This window comes from Ailuropoda melanoleuca, chromosome 2 (assembly GCF_002007445.2).
Source record: "Ailuropoda melanoleuca isolate Jingjing chromosome 2, ASM200744v2, whole genome shotgun sequence".
Lineage (NCBI taxonomy): Eukaryota > Metazoa > Chordata > Mammalia > Carnivora > Ursidae > Ailuropoda > Ailuropoda melanoleuca.
The window spans coordinates 28487988-28510466 of NC_048219.1; the positions used below are offsets into that span (position 1 = coordinate 28487988).

The 22479-nt window shown below is 58.3% G+C and overlaps 1 protein-coding gene across 1 annotated transcript in view; it reads right to left on the reverse strand.

The window, feature by feature from the left end:
* Positions 1-22479, reverse strand: part of LOC117795022 (zinc finger protein GLIS1-like) — an 82677-nt gene that overhangs the window by 13350 nt on the left and 46848 nt on the right. The window contains exons 4-5 of the mRNA XM_034641266.1: positions 8304-8465; positions 3597-3707 (exon numbers count right to left, since the gene is read on the reverse strand). Of these exons, the coding sequence (XP_034497157.1) occupies positions 3597-3707; positions 8304-8465 (273 nt within the window). The remainder of the gene's footprint in view (positions 1-3596; positions 3708-8303; positions 8466-22479) is intronic.

The following is a 22479-nucleotide window of genomic DNA, read 5'->3' on the forward strand; positions in this document are numbered from 1 at the left end:
TGGTGGTTCCAGATAAGACCCTTCACCTCGCCGCACCTCAGCCTCCTCATCTGTGAAACGGAGCTAATTGTACACATTGGGCTAATTCAGGGCTGAGAAGCGGACGCTAAGACAAGAGTGAACAGGCAAAGATTTCAACAGGGCAAGTGTGAGCATGAGAGAAAACCAGAGCGCTGGGCAGGCTGGGAGAGCCATGGGCCGAGTTACAAGTCTGACCCAGAGCGAAGGAGGGAGGGAGGGAGGCTGGTGGAAGCGTCCCAGACTAGGAGTCCTCAGGGAGCTGCAGTGTCTTGGAAGTCAGGGGGTCCTGCGTCTCCCGGGCAGGGATCTTGCCTCAGTATCCCTGCAGGGCCTGCCACTCAGTTCTTGGCCCGGAGCAGCTCCAGGAGGCATGGCCTCACGCACGGGCCCAGATGCGTGTCAAAGGAGAGCAGCCGGGGCCTCCCCCAAGGAGCCACCGTGTGGCCCATTCTCGTGGCTGCCACAGTGAACTCATGTGGGTGGGGTAGCATACAGTGGGTACACGGGAAGTGTCTTTCCTTCCTTCCCTCTTCCCCTCATCCTGCTTTCTTCCTGACACAAGGCACAGTGGAAATAGTCTAGGGCTAGAGACAGAAGACCTGGGTTCAAATTCCAGCCCATCTCTTCTCACTCCCTGTGTGACACTGGGCAACTAACTTAACCTCTCTGGCTCTCCCCTGCCTGTAACAAGCAACGGCAATCGCCCCCCACCCCAGGCTGCTATGTGGAGTAAGGAGATGACCAGTATGGACGAGTTTGTTGAAGGTACTGGCTGACCCTAGCTGGCTGCGTCCCATATGGTCATGTGGCAGTGGGCACACTGGATCCGTATATGGATTTGAGGTCATGGGCTGAGAGCAAGCCAGGTCTGGCAAATCTTTGGGCAATAACCCTCAGCTGTCCTAAAGGCAGACTTGAGCTCCATAGCCCCGAAATTCTTCACCTCCCCAGACAGGCCCAGATGGGGACAGGGCGTGGCTGGTGGAGGCCCATGGGACATGGGGCAATGAGGCAGGTCTGCACCTGGATGGGGAGGGCCCCTCTGCCAGGGAAATCCCAAAGCTTGACTGTCAGAGCCCCGAAGATTGACTTGTCCGGACTCTCATTTTACCTGGGACAAAACCGGCCCAGAGCAGGCGAGAGCCTTGTCCCACATTACACAGCAGCTGAGAGTCAGCACCCAGGCTTTTCCCACCCTTTCAGGCCGGAGGGCTAGCACCCAGGCTTGGGGACGGCACACCCAGCCTCCCGACGGGCCCTCTGCTCCCTGCCCCAGCAGCTGCTTTCCATGTAAATTCAGTTTCTGGCAAAAGGGGGCCAAGGCATGTTCTTGCAGACCGCAATGTCGATCGGATTAGAAGCAGCAGGAGAGGAGAATTAAGGAAGAAAAGCATTTCTAATTCTCTCTGAAACGCAGCAGGGCTGCCAAGGAGCTGTCATAATACAAGGGTCGCTTTACCCAGAAAGATACATCATCCCCGATGGCTCCTAATGGATGCTTATGGTTGGGAAGTTTGCAGATCTGCGGCCTCAGGTCCCTGGGGCTCAGTGCGAGCCAAGCACGGGGCCTGGGAAAACCAGGGCAGGATTCTGGTCCTTGGGCACCAGTCTGCTTGGGATAGAAGACTCCTTGGCATGGAGCCTGGGCCATTCCCCATCCCTGCTCAGGCCCTTCAACCTGGGAGCAGTGGAGAGAGCTCAGGCCCCGGGGACAGACAGGTCTGGGTGGGACCGTGGCTCTGTCACTCCTGCGCTGCACAACTCTGCGCTGGGTTCAGCCTGTCCCTCCCTCGTCAGAGTGAGGACAGATGTAGTGTTTTCACCAGCTGCCTCAGGTGCACGCTTTGATCATGTCCCTTTGTTGCTCTACTGCTGCCAGTGTCTGCAAGCATCAAGGGCATTATCTTGATGCTTGCAGACACTCTATTGCCTGCAGTACGAACATCGAAGCCTCAAGTCTGGCTGTCCCCCCACAGTGTCTTTCCAGCGGAGGCCTGCTTGTTCCAGACCCATCTCTGTACATCCCCACCCCACGGGACTGAAGCAGGCTGCTTTCTCCAGCCTCTCTGCCTTTCTCACAGCTGTAGTCACAGTGCTTAAAACAGTGCTTGGAAAACAGTAGGTGCTCCATGAATCTTGCAGAGCAAATTGATAGGCTCTCCCTGCCCTGTACTGCACTGTCATGCTGACATCGCTGGATTGGCTCTGGTGTTTCTCCTCACAAGCCCCCCCCCCCCATTGCGCTCAAGTACCTGGCTCCCGTGGGCCTGGTGCTTTTCTGGAGAGGTGGGCTGGGCCCCAAGTAGCAGTCCCATGCCCCCACTGCCCTGGGTCCCTCTGCAGCTCCCACACTCCTTGTCCAAAACAGTTCACTTTCTCCTACAAGCCTGCTTCTTTCTGAGATCCTCTGTCCTGGTCAAGGGGGCCCCCACCATCCTGCCCCCCAGAGTCCGCCTCTGCGGCTTCTCCACCATCACCCTACTCCCCCTCTGGTCCTCCTCTGCCCCTGGCCAACCCCCACTACCTCTCCTGCTCCCCAGCAGTGGCCTCCCTCCCTCAGGATTCCTTCCAAACAGTCCCAATCCATTTTCCACACGGCCCCCAGCGCCATCTCTCAAGGTGACATTCTCTGCTTAAGACCCCCCAGTGGCACCTACCATCCTCAGAATAGCCCAAACACCTCCCTAGAGCTTTGGGCCTGTCATGTCTGCCCCCCACAGGCCGTCTCTCCTCCTTGCAGGGCTGCTCGGCCTCAGACAGGCAGGGGGCCTGCTGTTTCAGCTTCAATCTCTCCCGGGGCGCACTCGCCTACTGTCTTCGCCTGCCCAGTGCTTACCCCCTCCGGATTCCATGACAACATGCACCGACTTCTGTTCTGGGCTTCTATGTGGGGCCAAGTACTGCTCTACACCCTGGAAGTGTATTTACTCACGGAACCTGCCCTGGGCAGGCTCTTGCCGAGGCCCTAAGCAAGCCCTCTGTTGCCCCCATCTGACAGCTGAGGAACCTGAAGAGCAGAGAGGCTCTGAGACGTGCCCGGGGCCACAGCAGGCTGCTTCTGATATGCGCTCCACTGTCCCTGCTGTCATTTCTCCCACGGGCCCTCCTGCTCCCACCCCGACAGGCTAGGCCCCCTTCTCCGTGCCCCCGACTATTCTCTGCAGACCTCTCTTGTTGTCTTTATTCTATTCTACTGAATGATCTCTTTATGTCTGTCTCTCTCTGCCACGTCCCCACTGGAGGAGGGCACCACGGTTTTCCATTTTTGCATCCTTGATGCCTACACAGGGCCTGCCATTAGATGTTTGTTAAGCGAGCCGGGGCCGGGGGCAGATGGATGACAGAGACGCTGGCGGACGGTCTGTGGGTGGATAGCGTCTGGCCTGCCGGAGGTGGGGAAATGAACTCAGGGGCCAGGTGGGAGGCAGATCACGGACGATGGACAGTGGCAGCCTTGGGTGTGTGAAAGGGTGATGCGTGCAAGGAGACGCGGGTACCCGGCTTGTTGCCGGACAGGCATCTGCGAGGCCAGGGAGGCACCAGCAGAGGTGGGCCTGGAATGGAGGCTGTCTTACCTTCTTACGCACCTGCTGCTCTTTGGCTGAATGGGCCTTCACGTGCTTGCGGAGGGAGCTGGGGTCCGTGTAGCGCTTGGAGCAGCCAGGGATCTGACAGGCATAGGGCTTCTGTAACATCAGAGGGGCAGAGGTGGGGTGAGGCAGGGGCCATCTGTCAGGCCCAAGATTGCACTGTGACCCGCAGCGGGGAGGGGGCAGGCTGTAGGCTCACACCTGGTCCCTCCCTCTGTGTCCCCAGCCAGGAGGGGTGGGACTCAGCCAGCCCTGCCCACGGCCCTCAGAGTGAAGGAGGGGTTGTGTCTCCATTCTACCCTCATGCTGGGACCTCAGATAAGTCGCCTCCCATCTGAGTCTCACATTTCTCCCTTGTAAAACAGAGCCACGTGAATTCTAAGTATTCTCCCAGCTCTGACACTGGCTCTGAGGAAAGGACACCCTTTGAGCCCACAGCTGCAGAGAAGGCACGGGTGGGTAAGGAGTACAGTGAGGCGGCTGCCTTGGAGAGGGGGAGGGGAAGAGAGGGGACAGCCAGGGCCAAGCTGGAGTATGGCAGGGCCCCAGGCTGGGAATGACTAACCACACCTTGCAGTGGGTCCAGAGATCCCAGATTGCTCTCTGGTCCATGAGAAACCCAGATCCTCAGTCTGAGGATCACAGGAGGCTGGGAGGGAGCTGGATATCAGACACAGGCTTGGGGAAGCCGGGGGTCTGTGCCCTTTGTGCACCTTCCTTCCCCTCTCCCCCCACCCCATTGCTCATCTAGAACCAATCCATACCCTTTACCGCCTCCCCTGTTCCTGTCTGGGCCTCATGCTGCTCTCTGTGCCCCAGTCTTCCCTCCCACCATTGCCAGAGGGCCGCTGGCCATGCTCTCACCTTTGAAAACCCCTCCAGGGCTCCCTTGTGCCCTCCGCCACAGCCCATCTCCTAGCACTGAAGGCCCTTTGGGACTTGGGCCTGCTGAAGTTCTCACCCCTCCTCCTGCCCCCCATCCTTGTGCACCCACCTGCCCAGCCCTCCTGGAATCTTCTTCCCACCTCCAGCCCTGGAGGGCAACACCGTGCACTCAGCACTGCTGGGTTTGTTCATTGTCCTTCACCAGGTGGTGCATTTCCTTGGGGGATGGTCCCTTCTGATTCATCTCAGGTCCCAGGGACTGACTCAGGGACTGGCTCTAACTGAATTCTGAGCTCTTCCGTAGGGGCTCGCACAGGACCCTGCTTGGAGTTCCAGCTGCTCCTGGGGCTTGAACCTTCCATCCCTAATACACCTGGTGGTTCTGATTCCTCCAGGCCCTCTGGCCTCTAGCCACTGCTGGAAGGTGTTTGGAGGGGGTGGTGCCTCTCAGATTATGTACCAGGGACGGCCATGTCCCTGTCAGACACACCCAGTGGAACCGTCCCCCCTCTCCCTACCCCCGCCCCCGCCCTCAAGGCAACTCTGTTCCTGCTGGCCTGGGGAGAGGCCAGTCCAACTGCAGACCCAGGGACCTCGTGGAGAGGGGAAGCAGAAAGAGACGGCCATACCTTGGTGCTGCCACGGACAGTTGCCAGGTTAAAGAAATGGAGGAGAGCAAAAAGAAAGAGACAGAGAAGTGAGAGGCTTGCCTTGCTGAAAGGAAGGTGTGGGGCAGGAGGGTGGAGGTCTCAGACCTGCCCCTCCCCAGCCGTGTGAGACACACGCATGGACACACACACACACCCCTTCTCCTAGGGGCCTGCTCCCCCCTCAACGCACCCACCTACATACACAAACACGTTCTCTCTCGTGGGCCTGGCCCGTCCTGCCCCAGCGCTGTCCCTCGGGGTCGCTGATACAAATCCACACGCTCTTGCCACAAAGCAAACAAACAGCTCCGAGTGTGCAGGCGTGCATGCCTGGAAAGGGCGCAAGGCCCATCTCCGTGTTTGTTTTTCCAGGGCCTGATGTGTGCAGAACATTCCTGCGGCCCTGCTCCCCGTGAGCCCGCAGGAAACCCTGCGCTGTCCCAAGCAGCAGCCAAGCCCAGTCCTGCAGAGTCACTGCCCCGGCTCCGGAGCCTCCCTAGTCACAGGACACCCGTGCTGGTGCAGTAAGGATGGAGGGCCACGGCCCACACGGCCCTCCAGGTCCGTGTTCAGCTGCTCCCCACGGGGCAGCCCGCTCAGCCTCACACCCATTGTGGCAGAAGCACAGCTGAGGAGACAGAGGCCGGCGCTTTGCCCAAGATCTCAGAGCGCATGTCAGTGATGGTCTATGAGGACGCCTGCCCTCGCCTGAGCGAAGGAGAGAGCATAAGCCCCAGGGCAGTGGCAGTCAGGGCTTGAAGCCCACACCGCGGGCCCGCGGACACGGCAGGGTTTGGTCAGCATTCAGGCAGTGAGTCAGAGGAGGGAAAGGAGGGACTCACATTTGCCGTGTAGACCATGTGTCAGGCCTATACTTGCATTGTTTCAGTTGATTTCCCCATGTTTCCCCATGACGTAGGTGTTTGAAGAAACCGAGGCCCAGAGAGGCTAGGTGACGTTCCTTGGAGCTCTGGGCCCAGGTGGAGGGCCAGAGTTAGAACCTGGCCGGATCTCTCTAGTCTGTTCGGCCACTCTCCTGCCCATGGGGAGTATCCCATGTTCTCTGGCACCAGAAGGGAGCTGGGAGCATGACTGGGTCCCTTCTGGAAAACAAGGCCCAGCCCATACGGGCTGACCCACTGGCCTCTGGGCTATGGGTGCTGGGAAGGCAACCGATCTGCAGGATAGCCAGGGCTGTTTCTGTGGGGATGGGCACGAGTGGGGGCTGGGCTTGGCAGCTTACCTACACGGCTTCACCAGGGCCGTTGGGGAGGTGAAGGCCTGACATAATGCTGTGGGCTCATTCTGGGCCTGACCTGACCTAGTCCTCACAGCTCTGTTCACACACCAAGTGGGGGCCAGAGGCCTGTTGCTTTGGGGCTGGATCCAGGAAATGCAGCAAGAAGGGAGGGAGGAAGGGGGCAGGTCAGAGTAGGTGACCCTGAGAGGCCTAGAGGGACATTGCTCAGAATGGGGATTGGGTGTGCAGAGGGCCTGGTGCTGTTGGTGCTGTCCTATGGTCTCTGGGGGACAAAACTAGGGGGCTGGGGCACAGACTGCGCCCCTCAGGGCCTGGGTGGTGGCCAAGGGCCCCAAGGGCTGGGCTTGTGAGAATGTCATGGCTGGGCTTGAGAGAATGCCTCCTCACTCCGTGTCCCCAGCACAGCCTGTGACAGTGAAGCCTGAGAGGGGACGGGTGGAGAGAAGGGTTGGGTTCAGTTGGGCACAGGGCTCTTCCTTCCTACCGTGTCCCCTGTACTCAGCTCCACCTTTCCAGGGGGGGTGATATACTGGCTTTTCCAGCAAAGGCCCCTGGACTCTGCCACGAAGCAGCTGCATGACAGTCAGTGACTTCCTCTGAGTCTCAGTTTCTTTGCAAAATGAGGATCACGGCCCTTACCTTGTGGGCTGTGACCAACATTAAACTGGGGGACAGTGTATGGGATACTGGCTGTGAAGGAAATGTATAGAACATTCTGCCCAGGGCCTAACCTGCACCCACAATGTGACTTCTCTATGTTTTCTGCCCCCCCCAACCATCATTTTGGGTCTTGGCTTTCCCAGCTTATTCGGGTCCAAATAAAGGGCTTGAACCAGAGGGCCTCCAGCTCTGACTGCTGTTGTTCATTACCCTTGTGGGCCTCTGTTTCCTCATCTGCATATCTGTCTACTAGACAGGCTGGGCCAGATGGCCACTCAGGTCTCCCAGCCACCCAACAGCAGAGTTCCCTGAACACGTTCCCAAAGAGCAAAGAGACAGGCAGGGGGCCCAGACATACACTCTGGACGCAGAGCTGTCTCCTGCTGTACATGGGGGCGGGGGTCCTCCCAGGCTGCACGCACCCCTTCACACAGGCCCTATAAAACGGGTGTGAGGCCCATTCCGAGTCAGCTCCACCACCTCCCTGCTGAGCGGGCACTGAACCTCCTGGAGCCCTGCTTCCAGCGACCCCCTGATGGGCAGGGTCAGTATGAGATTGTGGGAGACGACGTTTTAGAAAGTGCTCTGCTAACCGCTGAGGTCTGGATGCATGAGGGAGAATGCTGGGACCGACACTGTGACAAAGCTGCAGGTTATCACGCCGTTTGGCCCAAACGAGGGAAAGGGGGTGGACATTCAGGTACCTGGGGCCCAGAGCTAGAGTCGCAGGCCCTGCTCACCTCAACCCCTCACCCACCATGCTTAGGGGATAAAGAAGAGCCCTGGAGAGGCTCTGGCCTGTGTCCATGGAGGGCGTGGGTTGGGAAGAGCAGGAAAGGCCTGCTCAGGGCTCGCTGACGGGCCTGGGGAGAGGATGCAGGACGGTGAGCCCATTCTCTCCGTGGGGAGATGCCTGGACACCGGTGCCCAGGCCAGTACCCCAGGCTGAAGCAGTGATCCTCAACTTGGAAGAGCTTATCTCCTCTTCCCCAGGCTATTTGGCAGTGTTGAGAGACATTTGTCACAACTGGGAGATGGAAAATGCTCTATTCTATTGGATAAACATCCTATAAGGACAGGACTTCCCTCTCCCCGCAGTCGCCCTGCCCAGAACGTCCAGAGCCCAGGACGAAGGCAGGCTTAAGCGTGGGCCCGGGCTGCTGGCCTGCATCACACACGTGAGGGAGCGTGCGCACCGCCCGCCCCTTCCCGCTCAGCCTCTGCCCTTGGGCCTACCGTGTCCAGGTGGGTGCGCTGGTGCTTGGCGCGGTCGCTGGAGTTGCTGAAGGCCTTCCGGCAGCCGGGGTGCTGGCACAGGTACGGCTTCTCGCCCGTGTGGCTCCGCAGATGGATCTTGAGGTTCTCCAGCCGCGAGAAGGCCTTGCTGCAGCCTTCAAACTGCGGGAGAGGTGGGTGAGGGGTGTCGTGCAGCCCCTGCAGGGCCCGCTCCTCAGCCCGGAAGTGGCTCCGGCACCCTCTTCCCCCCAGTCCTGCCCAAGGCCTCCAGGGGCCCTGCTTCCGCTCCCCATGAAGTGATCAGGACCCAGACTCTATCTGGAAACTGGTGGGTCCTGAAACAAACACTCCCCTGACTTAGAAATGGCCCCTAGGGCTAGAGAAGAAAGTAGTCTTCCCATCTCTGGATCTGGAAGGATCCCCACTGGCATGCGGAAACGACGTGCTGCTGTCAGCGGCACAGCCCTGATGGGACAGGACAGCAGGTGCAAACAGCCCTGGATTTGGAACCTGAGGCCTGGATGTGAGCGACGCTTTGGGCGGTGCCCTTGACCTCTCTTATTTCTTTGCCTACAAACTCAAGACTATGTGACCACCACTCAGGGCTGATGGGAGGGCTCCAAGGTGGGAGGGCACTGACTGTCAAAGGGCTTTGTCCATCTGGAGCATGCATCAGTGCAGACTGCTGTCAGAATAACAACCAATTTGTAAACTTGGGGTCTTTGAAGTATCATTTGGCTGTTTGTCCAGTGCCCACCGTGTGCTGGGCCCTGTGCTGGGCTGTGGGCAGGCAGCAGGTGTGGCATAGCCACGGCGACACCCCTGGTCAGGGTGGGGGTGGACAGAGCAACAACGCGGCCCTCCTCCTGCCCAGGCTGCCCCGTCCCCATTGCACAGCCTCTGCCGAGCTCCCCCCGTCTCTCCCCAGGATCCCCACGCTTCTCACCCCTCCCACGCTCCCCCTACACAACCACGGGAGAAGGAGGTCTCTGAGGTAGAAACAGGGGTCCTCCGCACCTTCCTGCCCCCCTGACTCCAGCCCACACCCTTGCAACAGCGGAAGCCCACCTGGCCACCGCAAGCCCCTGCTCACCAGCCGCTCAGCCAGGGACACCCTCCCTCTTATAACCGTCCGTCCAATCCCCCCTCAGCCTTCAAAGTCCAGCTCGAATCTGCCCCGCCGCACGTTCCCCGGCTCCCCTGTGGCCTGCCGCTCCTCTGCTTCTTCTCACTGTCCGGAGGGTCCTGCCAGGCCGGCGTGGGACGAGGTGGGACGAGGACCCCACACGACCCGACCCTGCTCCGTCCCTGCAGATGTGGGGCACGGTGTTGTACCCCACCATAACCCTGAAGTGTGTGGCCTCCGCGTTCCCGCCTCAGAGACAGAGGCTTCGTGTGGCGATCACAGGGCGGTGACACAGCAAAGACAGCACGCAGGCCACCTCTGACGCCAAAGCCCAGGCGGCTCTATTGTGCGCACTGCCTTCCCGGGGCAGGTGGGCCGGAGCAGGTGACCCCTGGGGAGGAAGAGACCAGAGGAACCAGCTCCTTTGCCCAAGCCATTCGTTTCATCCCCAGCTTAGGACAGACATGAGGACAGGGATTCAGGGACAATGACTGGTCTAGGGTGAGCTCCCTCCACGTCTCTCCCTGGAAGGCCTGGCCACAACGGCAGGCGGGGCTCTGCTGGGGCTCCTCCAAGGCAGGCAGCCTGCAGCTGGGTTCTAGAGACTGTCCCACCTCCTGCTCCCAGATGATGGGCCCTTCCCATGCATCAAAACCAGGAGCAAATCCTATTTGGGGAGTAAATCGGCCACAAGCTACTCCTCTGCCCTCCTGCGATGGCCCTGTGCCAAGTTCACCCCAAAAGGAGGTGAAGGAGCCACGGCTGGAAAGCGGGCTGCCTCTTGGCATCCAGCTGGTCCCTTTGTTCCTCCTCTGACGGCGGCCGGAAGGGCACACATCTAAGGCAGAGAGCAATCACTCCTCAGCGCCCCGTGCTTTTCCTGACTGGGGGAGAGTCGGACGGACTCTGGAGACCGGTGTATCATCGTCCCGCCAGGGCCCTTGGGCCTGTCTGGCCAGCCTCCGTCTCAGCCGCGTTGCTTTGCTCAGGCTGCACGCCTCCCGGGACACCTTCCCTTCCAACTCACTGACAATTTAATTCATACATTTTTCAAAAGCCCGGGATCTGTGGCTTGGTGTTCGCGCTCTTCTGCTGCAACCCTGATGGCCCCCCATCTGCACACACCCTCACCTCCCGCCTTGTCCTGCTGGAGCTGCGTGGGAGTCATGACTCTGAGTGTGTCACGGACTCTCATGCCCCCAGGCCTTTGCTTGAGCTCTTCCCTGGGCCTGGAATGCCTTTCCCTCTTTCACTCATTTTGCAGATGTCTACTCGTCTACTCACAGTGTTCAAGCATAGCCCCCTCCCAGAAGCCTTCCCAACCTCTGCGGCCCCTCCCTGGTCACACCGTAAGCCTGTGGGTTAGAAGATTTTTGCTGCACACTCACTGCCTTCTCGCCAGGCCTCTAGGCTGAGGGTCTGGGAGGTCCTTGAGGGCAGGACTGGCGTCTCATTCATGGGACAAATGCTGGGTTAGAGACCTAATCCAATGGGGGTGAGAACAGAAATTCCCAGGCCTGGAGGTACATGTGTCCTTGTGAGTGCACCCCCTTCCCTGTAGGGTTCATCAGAGTACCCCAATACCTGTGCCCTAGGTCTGTGTCATGCCCATGCACACTGGCCCAGCCCTGTCCTACCCCCACGCCCCCAGAACCTCTCAGAGCTGAGTCACAGGCAAGGGCGCAACAAGTCCCAGTCGAGGATGCCCTGGTGGGATGCCCATCCCCCCAGGTAGGCCCAGAGGTAGCAGCAGGTGGAGAAGGGGTGCTGCGTGATCAGGGCTGCTCTGGGGTGAAGACGCTGCAGGGACCACTGCAGAAGAGCACCCCCAGCAGGCCAGCACCCAGGACACACCAGGGACCTTGAGGGTGCGGGTTTTGTTCGCAGCTGCCGCCAAGGCTCACCGGGTCCTCCCTGTCCAAGCACCGCACAGATGGCCAACAGAGGCAGAGCGAGGAGGATGGCATGCTCCTGGGTTCACACCTATGTGCACTCGCTCTGCTGGGCCTGTGCTGTCCCTAGGGTCACCCCCACTCAAGACTCTCCAGAGCTCGTCATGCTTTCTGACATCCAGACAACCCCCTTAACATTCGAGGCCTTTGGGGGTCTGGTGTAGCGTGACTTGGGGTTAAAGGTACAGACTTGGAAAGCAGACAGGCCTGCGATCTTGGCAAGTCAGTGCCCTCTCTGTGTCTCAGTTTCTTTCTCTGTAAAACGAAGACAGAAACCAGCTCCTGGAGTTGGTGTGATGCGAGGGCAAGGCAAAGGGCATATTTGCACTGCACACAGGACACAGTCTGTAAATGTTACCGCATTATCATGGTGGTGATTGCTCCTATCTTGCCCTCAGAAAAGACAGTGTAGATCAGGTTTGACTGACCCCACAAGTAAAGAACAGGGGGCCCTGGTTGACAGGCTTGACGTTGGTCTGGCCCTAAAACCCTTTCCACATCAATCCCATGGGGCACTGCTTGGGTGCTAGAAACAGCGTCTCATGAGAGTGAGGCAGCCTTTTGGGCTGGGAATGGCCTGATGGGGCCCCATCCATTGGCTATGTGGGGGTTGGGAGGGCAGCACGGAGAGGTGCCCCCCACTGTTGTGTTGTGGGGGTAGAGATGCTGTCAGAATGGAAACACAAGTCTTGCAGCAGAAATAAAGCCAACAGGCACATCCCTGGCTTTGGGCCTTGGTTTCCCTGAGGGGGCTGGAGGATGGGCCCTAAGGCAATGCCACTGTGACCCAAAGGTGTAATGATGCTTCCATGGGGTCTGCACCCCAGGGGGTACACACACAGGCCTTCCTGACACTCCACTCCAATCCCTTGAGGCTCTAGTGCAGATTTTGCCCTGGACAGTCCCCCTCCTCCCTGCTGTCAATGTTCAGGTGTATAACCCCACAGAGCAGACCTCCTGGGACGCCCTCCACTCTGTTGCAAGGGGGGCTAGGGGAAATTGCTGCTACTGTGTCAGAAGGGCTAAGCCACAGTCAGAGCTGCCATCTCTTGTAGAAAGAAGTGACTCTTCAATCTTCCACACAAGGCAGCAGTGCCAGGCGAACCCCACAACTCTGAAAGTCATCCACGCACCCTATCTAACTACCCCGATCTTATCACACACCCTTGTCACTGCTCGCCGGTACCCCGCCACTTGTCCTGCATCTGCCCGCCCTTCCCCCTCCTCACTTCTGGATTCGTGCTCATCCTCTCATCTTTGTGCACACGGGCTCACATCTTCCTGCCTCCCTCACTCAGCTGCCCGTGTGCCTGGCAGCGTGCTGGGAGCTGGGACTTTGGGGCAAAAAAGACCACAAAAGACCCGTAAGTCCAAACAAAAGAGAATGTATTCAGTCCCAAGAAGGGGCTGATCTCAGGGGGCTTCCGTGGGGAAGGCGGCAGTGGGGGGGGGCTCACTAAAGCCTTCTCGGAGGAGCCAATATTTGACACCTAGACAGGGTTTGGACAAACAGGGTGGGAAGCACAGGGGGACTGGGAGGGGTGGTGAATGTTCTGGAGACAGCCAAGGATTTGCTAGGCCAGAAGGGAATGAAGGGAAGCAGGCAAGGAAAGGTGGAAGTGGAAATGGGAATTTGGGGGGGTTCCTTCATTCCAATCCACAGAGTGGTGATTCATTCTGGAGCAGGTGAGTTTGGGGATTTTTTTGATCCCAGAAAATACCACAGAAACTGCCCTGTGCACTCACTGATGTGGCCCAGCAAATGGGGCGGCACAAGGCTATTCACTTGGGGGACTCTGGTGCTGCTTCTGCTGGCTGGACTCCCCAGCCCCTGTCCCACCTTCTACTTGGATGCTTGAGCCAGAAACCCGTTCCCTCCACCCTGGCCCCTGATTCCAACCAGCCACCAAGCCAGGGAAACGCCACCTCTTAAAACATCTTTCCCATGCACCCTCTTTTTCTTTGCTGCCCTGCTGTCCAGCATTGCTCACCCAGGTGAGTGCACCAGCCGTCATCCTGCCTCCTGCCCCTCCTCTTCCGTGAAATCTGGTATCTAGAATGCAGGCTTAAGCCTACAGGTCTGAGTCTCTCCCTGCTTAAATCCTGCACAGTATCCGAGTGCGTGGCAATAGCAATGCTCACCATGGCATCCTGGAAGCTGTGCTCTGGCCCCTGGTGATGGCCTGGTGGTGCCTGCCCCCTCCAACTCCCACCTCCACACCGCTGTGTTTCAGCATCAGAGCGGCCTGGATGCAAATCCACACTTCCTAGCTGGAGTCTGACCTTGGGCAAGTTCATTTGTTGGAGCCCAGATTTTTCCACCGTAAATGGGGGCATCACTTGGCACACCTGGGCACCCAGCAGGTAGGTGCTGTCTGTAAACCCTGGGTGCGTGCAGCATTCTGTCTTATTTGGGGTGAATCTGAAACACACGAGCTCAAATAACCAAACACACAATGGATTTATCTGGCTGGAAACAAAGGCTCACTTGCCATGGGCAACAGAGACGGTGGCTACTGGGGACTTGGGGTGGGGGGACACAGAGAGAGAGGAGAAGAAACAGTAGGGGCATCTGTCTAGAAAAATGTTAGATATTTCTTATTTACTTTAAAATGCATGAACATTAAAATATATCCTAAGAAAACCCTGGGGTGAATTCAGAATATAAGTGGCCGGGTGACACCCTCCTGGACACCCACCAAGGGCTGGCTGCTGCATGTGTCTCACGTGACGTGTCACTAATCATGACAACGTGCTCTGCTGACATGGCTCCTTCCTAGCCCCGCTCTGCAGAGGAGAAGCTGAGGCTCAGCAAGGGGACAGCCCCGGCTCTAGGTCACGCATCTGGTAACTGGCAGAGCTGGGGTCTGATCTCGAGTCTGGCCAGTGTGACCGTCTGTCTCTCCGTGTCCCCAGCCACTCTGGCCACTGCCTCAGGATCCCGATGGAAAGCACCAAAAACGGGGTTGCACTCAGTAGGGATTACCATGATTTCCAACTGGGGCCACATCCTGGGTTCCATTTCCAGGCAAAAGCCAGGCCCAGCCCAGGATGTGGAGCTGAGGCCAGGAGAGGAGGATGGCCTTCCTCCCGGCCCCTCCAAGAGAGGAGATGCCGCCACACAAAAAGGAAAAACAAGGCGGCGCAGCAGAGAAGAAAGAGCTGCGGCTGATGCTCAGAGCGCAGTGTCTTGAAAGGCCCAGTTTCCACATGTGGGGCGTGTTACAAAAGAAGATTAAAATAACGGGGGAAAGTACCCCGGGAACCGTGAAGCCCCAGACCATCTGGAGTTTTATAGTACAGGCAGGGGAAAATCAGAACCTAATTGAAAAAAGTCCACTGCAATCCATTACGGCTGCGTGCCGTTCACAGAACCAAGGGCAGGAGAGGAAAGACCGGGGGAGCCATCCCAGGAGCTGGGGAGGGCCCACCCTTTCCCTCTGCAGGCCGAGCCCAAGGACCCTTCAAGTTCTGGCTGGGGGAGGGGGAGGACACTGGGGCAGATGTTAGAATCCAGCAGGGCTGTGCTCAGCCGGCTTGGCCATCTGCCCTCTCCGAGCCTTGCCCTCGTCTGCAGAGTGGCTAAGGGAGCCATTGAGGGCAGCCAGCGTGCTGCCAGACACACTGCTGGTGCTGAGCAAGACTGTTCTCTCCCTCGGGCCCCTGGGGAAGGAGCGAGAACGCTGTTTCACATGTGAGGTGTGGGGCAATGTGCTGTAGGCCACAGACCACGAGATTGTGCAGACAGAGGTCTGTGCCGGCCTCCGCCACCGACAGTCACAAACTTGGGCAAATTATGTGCCTTCTCTGTCCTCATTTTTCCTCCTCTCTAAAATGGGGACACCGGTGGCTAATGACAGAGAGAAGTAAATAAAAGAAAATGCCCAGTGGAGGAACTGGCACACAGTGGGTGCCTAATAAACGTCAAGTTCTCTCCCTGTGGGGGTTGTGGCCCAAAGAACAGAGAGGGCCCGGCTTCTCCTGCTCTGGCTAAGAATCTGGACACAAAGGGCAAGGAGGGGGTTTGGGGAAACAGGGCATGGGTGGGGGCAGGGGAGGAAATGCCTCCAGTTTTGGCATTTGCCAGTGACTTGCTTCTAAACAAACACATTTCTGGTTTAAGGGTAAAATATATTGGGTTACAACAGTCTGGCAGGCCATTCGGGGATCAACTTCTCATTTTTGTGCAAACTTTTAACTTACTTTATAACAATGATTTGGATATGTGGTGCCAGATCCTTCTCCAAGATGTCAAATAATTCTGTGTTTGGCCAGCTCGAAAGGCCAGCCAGCCGGGAGCTGAGGTCCACTCCTCGCCCCCCGCACCCTGGCAGGGGACTCTGGCCCTGAGGTTACTGTCCTCTGAGCCCCTGTGGGGTTTCCACGGGCATCTCCTCAGAGCCTGTGTTTTGCCAGTCCTCAGGGGGTCCAGGCAAGAAGGGGAGGGACAGATACGGAGAGAGCCCTGGGAGGGGAGGCCGGAGGGCAGTGGCCTGGATTCCGCTCTGGGAGCCCATGAGGATCTGGTCTCACTTCGGGTTTGCGGTGCCGAATCAATGCAGGAGTGGGCAGATGTGTGCAGGAGGGAGACTGACGGGAACAGCAGCTCTCACATTTACCCTGTACCCGGGACTGGGCCAAACTCTTCCTAAACATGATCTCCTTCGTCCATTAGGACAGTATACCAACCCCGTGCCTCAGGACACAGGCGGAAAGACGCAAGGCCTAGGGAGTCTAGGTGTCAGATTCCCTGAGTTCCTGAGGGGCGGAGCCTGGGTTTGCCTCCAGCGCCCGAGCTCTGTGCCCCGGGCCACACTAGTGTCTTGGGCAGCCATGAGCAAGATCCCAGGCCAGCGTGGGGGTCTCTTCACACCTGCTCGGCTCTCTGCAGCTCCATAACCTTCCAGGGAGGCTGGCGGGGGGGGNGAGGGCTGCAGACCCCTTGTCCCTTCCTCTCCCGGGCTGCCGAGGGCTCCTGGCTGGGACCTCTCCAGCAGAAAGTCTCTGGGCAAAAAGCAGGTTCTTACTATCAGTGAGCAAGGAAGGGCCAAGAGAGCTAGGCCACCGCTCCACGGGTGTGTGGAGCCCCCACATGAGGAGGCACAAAGGGGTGCAGAGTCTGCTTGCCAAGTACGCAAGGGGGCCGAGCGGAGGCTAGACATCACCTGGGGTGCAAAGAGCGGCTCTGCTAGGGGCCAGTGCCCGGCAGAAAGTGGACGGCACGGGATGGCTGCCCCATACACGCACCGAGCCCCCAGCCGCAGACCCGGAGACGCAGACGCATGCACACACTGCCTGACACCTCCCCTCCCAACCAAGCCCTGTGTCACAGACACAAAAGCCCAGGACAACACCACAGGGCCCTGATTTAAACACGCGCTCACGCCGATAGGACCCAAGTCACAGAGACACAGAGGCCAGCTTGGACACATTTACACCTATACACAAGGACCCCCGAGCCCCAGACCCCACACGGCCTCAAACACACAAACTCCCCGCACCCCAGACTCACTGAGCAACAGCCCCACGCACAACACAGCGTGTGCTCAGAACAGTGTGTGTGTGCACAGGGAGAAGACACTCACCCAGAGACAATATCCAGAAACGGCTTCCAAGAGGTAGGTGGATAAAGACGTGCCCTCACACCATCACAAGACCCCACCCAGCCAGACCCGGGACAGTACCCTCCCACACCCCTCTCTCCACGGCTCTAGGCAGCCCTCAGGGACCCACGGTACGTCCTGACTTTCCCATGGCCACGGGACGGGTCGGCTTTGGGGAGGGCACACATGGCCTTAGAGAACCCCAAGGCAAGGCCAAGAACAGCCTCTGGCCATACTGACCTCTAGCCCAATGCTCCCTGCTCCTCCCCTGCTCAGCCATAAGTCACACCTGCCCGCCTCCAGGCCTGTGTCTGTGCCATGGCCTCTGGGCACGAGGTCCCTCCATTTGCCTGTCTACTCCTCCCTGTCCTCTAAGGCTTGGCTTAAGCCTTGCGTCCGCTCCTCTCCCCAGTCCTTCCCTCATCCTCCCTGGTTCTGCCCTCCTCCAAGGGCCAGGGACCAAGTTCTGCCCGGCCGCCATCATGGTGCTGATGCCAGGCCTGCCCACTGCTCACCGCTCACCCTTGCTGCAGACACGGCACACGCCTTGGGACCCTGCCGGCTGCCCGGCCTGGCCTCTAGGAACTCGCCGCCGGCAGGGGAGGCAGGCAGGCAGGGGCGGGAGAGCCACATGGCAGCCCACCCCATCTCCACAGCCAACTGCCAGGCAGGAGTGCCCAGTCCCCTTCCGGAGGAGACACCTCTGTCGTTGGGGGCAGTGACTGCACGAGCGGCGGTGAGGCTGGCCAGGTCTGCTTCGGGAGGAGGAGAGAGATGGACCACGATGAACAAAAGGGTCCTATCCACCACCAGCTTCAACGTCCCCTCCCCTCAGATAAGCTCGCCCCTGGCCTGGGCGGGATGTTTCCCCACCACTGGCACAGTTGGGGCTCAGGTCTGGTTCCTCCTCCTCCTGGCCCCTGGGAGGCTCTGTGTTCCCACCGTAAAATGGGGAGACACCCTGGCCTCAGATGCCCATCATGGGCATGAGGACGGCATGCCCCTGCCACTGGGTACAGGAGGGTGCTTGGTAAATGGCAGTCCCCCTTTTGGCGCCTCTCCCAAATTCCAAGCAGGAATAGCAGGGATACGTCCATATGTGAAAACATCAGCGTTGAAGACCCGATGCCAGCCCTGGCTCTGTCACCGGTTGCTATGTAACCTTAGACCAGTCACTTGCTTCCCCTGGGCCTAATCACCCCAAGGCCACCTGCCCAGGACCAGTGCGGCGACGGGGGTGAACGCGAACCAGGTCGTAGGGGCTGTGTGATACCCAGCATTCTCAGACTGCTTGGGGTGGAAAGAGACCCCAGACATCCCACCCACTCCTGAAAGAATACCTCATGGGAATCATTACCAATGTCCAACATGCGAGGTTCCCATCTGAGGTCGTGGGTGGCTGTGAGCAACCTGCCCCGTGTGCCCCTGGGATTTGGATCCCACAGGATGTCCTATGAGGCTGTGGGCCCCCCACTCTGAGGGGGCAGCGTTTAGAACCAGGCCTGTGACGGGCAGGGGCAGGGTTGGGCCAGAGCCCTGGTAGGGTAGCAGGGACCATGGAGGTCGGTGGGGGAGTCATGAAGGCTGTGCTCTGGTGTTAGGAGGAACCCTACCAGGGAGGAGGGGAGTGACCTGTTCCCGATGTTCAGGAACCAAGCCAGGCAACTCTGCATCCATCAGGGCTGCTTGGAGGGTGCAAGATGGCTCCTGAAGCTACCAGCTCTAAACTGGGGGGAACGGCTGCCTGAGGCCCGGTGGTATCAACAGGCCGGGCTGACCTGCTTCAGCACCATGACCACTCCCCACTCCCCCAGCTAGCCACCCGCCACTGACCACCTGAGGGGTGCCAAGGTGGGCTGACCCCACGCAGACAACTTAGGGCCACACCCTGAATGGGGCCAAGTGGGCCCATGTCACATCCTCCTACCACCGATCTAACCCAGTGCCTGGATTCATGGTGGATAGAAGGAAAGGGGACAGTCTCACACTAACACTCGAGCTGGTGAAGGAAGGTCAGTTACCATTAGGAACAAGTTACCCAAACAAACACAAACAAAAAACCCAAATGAAATCCAATCCCCAGAGGGGATAAGAAGTTAAGAAGAGACATAGCAAATCTTTCTGAGGGCCAAATGTTTCAGTGTTCAGAACACCTCTTTTCCCTGGTCCCACCAGCATCACAGTAACCCTGGGAGAGGCAGGCCTGGGACTCCGAAGCCTACTCTGGGGTCTCTCCTCCGCAGCTGGGACTGCTGCCAGTACCCCTTCTCCCTGGCCCCAACTGCCCCACCGTGCACAGTGACATCTAGCTATAATAAGCCGGGCACCCAGCCGGTCAGCCACAGGGCAGCCCCCTGGGCCAGGTATCCAGGGAAAGTCCCTTCCCTGCTGGGCCTCAGTTCTCATCTGTCCAATGGGTATGTGTGGGGTAGCATTATGCTTCCACTCAGGTGCCTCAGGGAGGAGATAACTTAGCAGAAAGCAGAGCAGACAGGAATGAGCTTCTGGCTTTTGGGTTTCAACGTCCCAGGCCTGAGGGCCGAATGGAAAGATCTCTGGAGACAGAGATGAATCACGCACAGTTAAGATTTCAAACGATCTTTCTGCCACAAACCCATCTAAAAGTGCCCAACACAGGGCCTGGCACAGAGAGGGCTTTTGTAAATATCTGTTAATGAATGAAGAACCCAAGAGACAAACAACTGAGCCTTGAGGGAAGTCCGGGGCAGGGCGGGGAGACCCCAAATTAGTAGAGACCAGGAGAGGTTTTGTCAGGAGAAAGAGCAAAGCCTCCTGTGGCCCCACTCCTGAGACAGCGCTCCTGCTCGGACAGGGACATTGGAGGGGAAGCAAGACATGTGTAGATGGCTCTGGTCCCTAAAATTGGGAGGGTCTGAGTTTTGCCCTTTCACCCCTGGGGCCATGCCCTGGGTGTGCCCACAGCACCCCCAGCTAAGCTTGTGTGACCTGAAGCAGGGCTCTTCCCAGGCAGGGCCCAGGCCCTCTATAGGCAGGTCTCCGGATGCCTCAGGAGGTACCAAGCGCAGCACCATGGGGGAAACTGAGTCTGAGCTGGCCCTGAGGCAGCCTTCCAGATGGATGGGACACAGGCAGACTCCGGCCAAAGATGGGGCGGGACACTGGAAGGCTCATAAGGTGCCAGCATGAGAAAGGCCCCGAGGACCCTTTGGTTCAGTGTAAGCCCCCCACCCGGGAACTTAGATACAACCAAGAGAAAAGATGGCAGTACTCTTGAACTGCCAGCATGCAGATGCTCAGACTGGGAAGGGAGTTCATGGAAAATGTCCACACTGCATTTCTTTCTCCCTCACTGGAGTTTGTGGACTTCATGTTAGAACCGGACATAAATAAGTCAGCCGTGCACCCTTTCTGTGCACTGCCTTCTTTGACCTGCAGGCCACCCTGGACACAAGGTGCCACATGACCGTCTTTCACAGAGAAGGAGACAGAAGGTCCCAGAGAGCCTGGGCTCAGGGCACCCAGGGAGTAAAGGAGCGGCATCGGGACTGAACCCAGGGGTGGCTGATGCCAAAGCCCTTGGCCCTGTTCTTACACTGCATTCAACAAAAAGCAGATTGGTTAGGAAACACTAGGCCGTGGGAAAGAAAGGACAAAAAACAAAGAATTCGATGTTTCACATCATCAGGACATAACAGTGCTAGCGTAACAGTCACCGCACTGTCTTTCAGCTTCCCCGAGAGCGTTATTTCCCTTAAAACCCCAATTCCCCCGCTCTTTAGCCTGGAAGCGCTGGAAAACTCTGGAAGAGTCTGGGGGAGGTGTCCCACCCCTCACCTGTGCCTGGGATGCCCCAGAGGTCTGAAGGGGATGTGTGGCTTCTGCTGGGCCAGGAGGGCTGTCCTGCTTTCGGGGGGGTCCCCTGTGGCTACCATGCGAAAGAAGACCAAAGAAACTGAAAAAAAAGTGCAACCGTATGATAAAACAAGAAGGGGTCCTTACGGAGAAACACGCCACAAGGCACTTGGCCGAGAACCAAGGGGGTGGCAGGAGGGGCGTTCCGGGGAGCAGGGCCCCTCCTAGAAGCCTGGCTCTGCAGAGTTGAGCCCGACTCAGGGGGACGCCTGGAACTCATTAGCATTATGTCAGGAATAATGTAAAATTAAAACATTTAGCTTTGGCTTCTAAAATGAAGGAGGACAAAAAGAGAAGGATCCCATTGTGCTGAGCTGCACAGCTATGACTTGGGCACCGATAATTTATAGAATATAAATCTCTGCCTTGCACTTGGGCCCGGCCCAACGACCTGCCCTGGGGCAAGCAAGCTGGGAGCCTGGGAGGGGCAGGGGGCCCAGGGCCCAGGTGAGGCCTTTCAACTGCGGCTCCCCACGGAAGGGCCAGGGACGTGGCCTCTCTCCTCACTGGCCCCTCCCTGCCTCCACCCTGGCCCTGCCCCCAAATCCATCACCTACCCTGCAATCAGATTCCTAGATGGCAAGCCTGTCTTTGCCACTGCTCAAAACCCAGTGATGGCTCCCTGCTGCCTTCAGCATACAACCCAAGGCCCTCAGGCCTGGTGTTTCTCCCCTCCCAGCAACTGAATCTGCAGGCCTTCCAGCTGTGACTGGCTCCCCAAGCTCCCCGCTCCTCCCTAGGCTCCAGCTACGGACTACTTGGGCTTTCAGAACTTCCTGTACTTTCGGAGCTTTTGCATATGCTGTTCCCTTAGCCTGGAATTCCCTCAGGCATCGGCTTAAGCTCCAACAGTGGCTCCTCTGCAGAAGCTGTGGGCTTGGGGCAGGTCCTGGGCCAGCTTCCTCTCTGGGTCCACTCTGGCCCTCGGGTAAAGGCAGGGTGGCTAGGCCAGGCTGTGTAGGAAACCAAGACTCAATGTTAGGACTGGCTGGCCTTTGGAGGTCCTTGTGTTACAGATAGGGACATCGAGGCAGAGCAGAAAGGGCAGGGCTGATAAGGCTTCCCTGCCTGCCTGCCCCAGCTCTGGTCCCCTTGGATCCTTAGGACAGGCGTCTTCTGCTCCGACATGCTCATCCTGGGGTACGGGGTGCTCTGGCGTCACCCAGGCCTGAGTTCAAGTCGTAACTCCCCTCCAATTCTGTGATCGGCACAAACCATCTAAGCTCCTGGGATTCAGCGTCCGCCAGCGTTAAGGGGATGGTGACGAGTATAGGGTGCCCCGCCTCCCAGGGCTGTGCAGAGTCAGCATCAGACACTGCTGAACACCGACCATCACCACCTGCGGCCCCCTGTGCAGATGGAGAAACTGAGGTCCGAGGCGACGGAGGGTGGGGAGTCCATGGCAGAGCGGAGTCAGAGTCTCCCCGCTCCACGAAGGCAGTCTGAGCGCAGTTCACAAAGCCTGACTTGTCCGATGACATGAGACAGACGCTCACTCAGTCATTCACTAGCCGTTCGCTCCTTCCTCGTTCACTCGCTAAGTGCACATAACCAGACGTCCCAAATACAATGTAGTGAAAAGAGCAAGTTACCAAACAGCA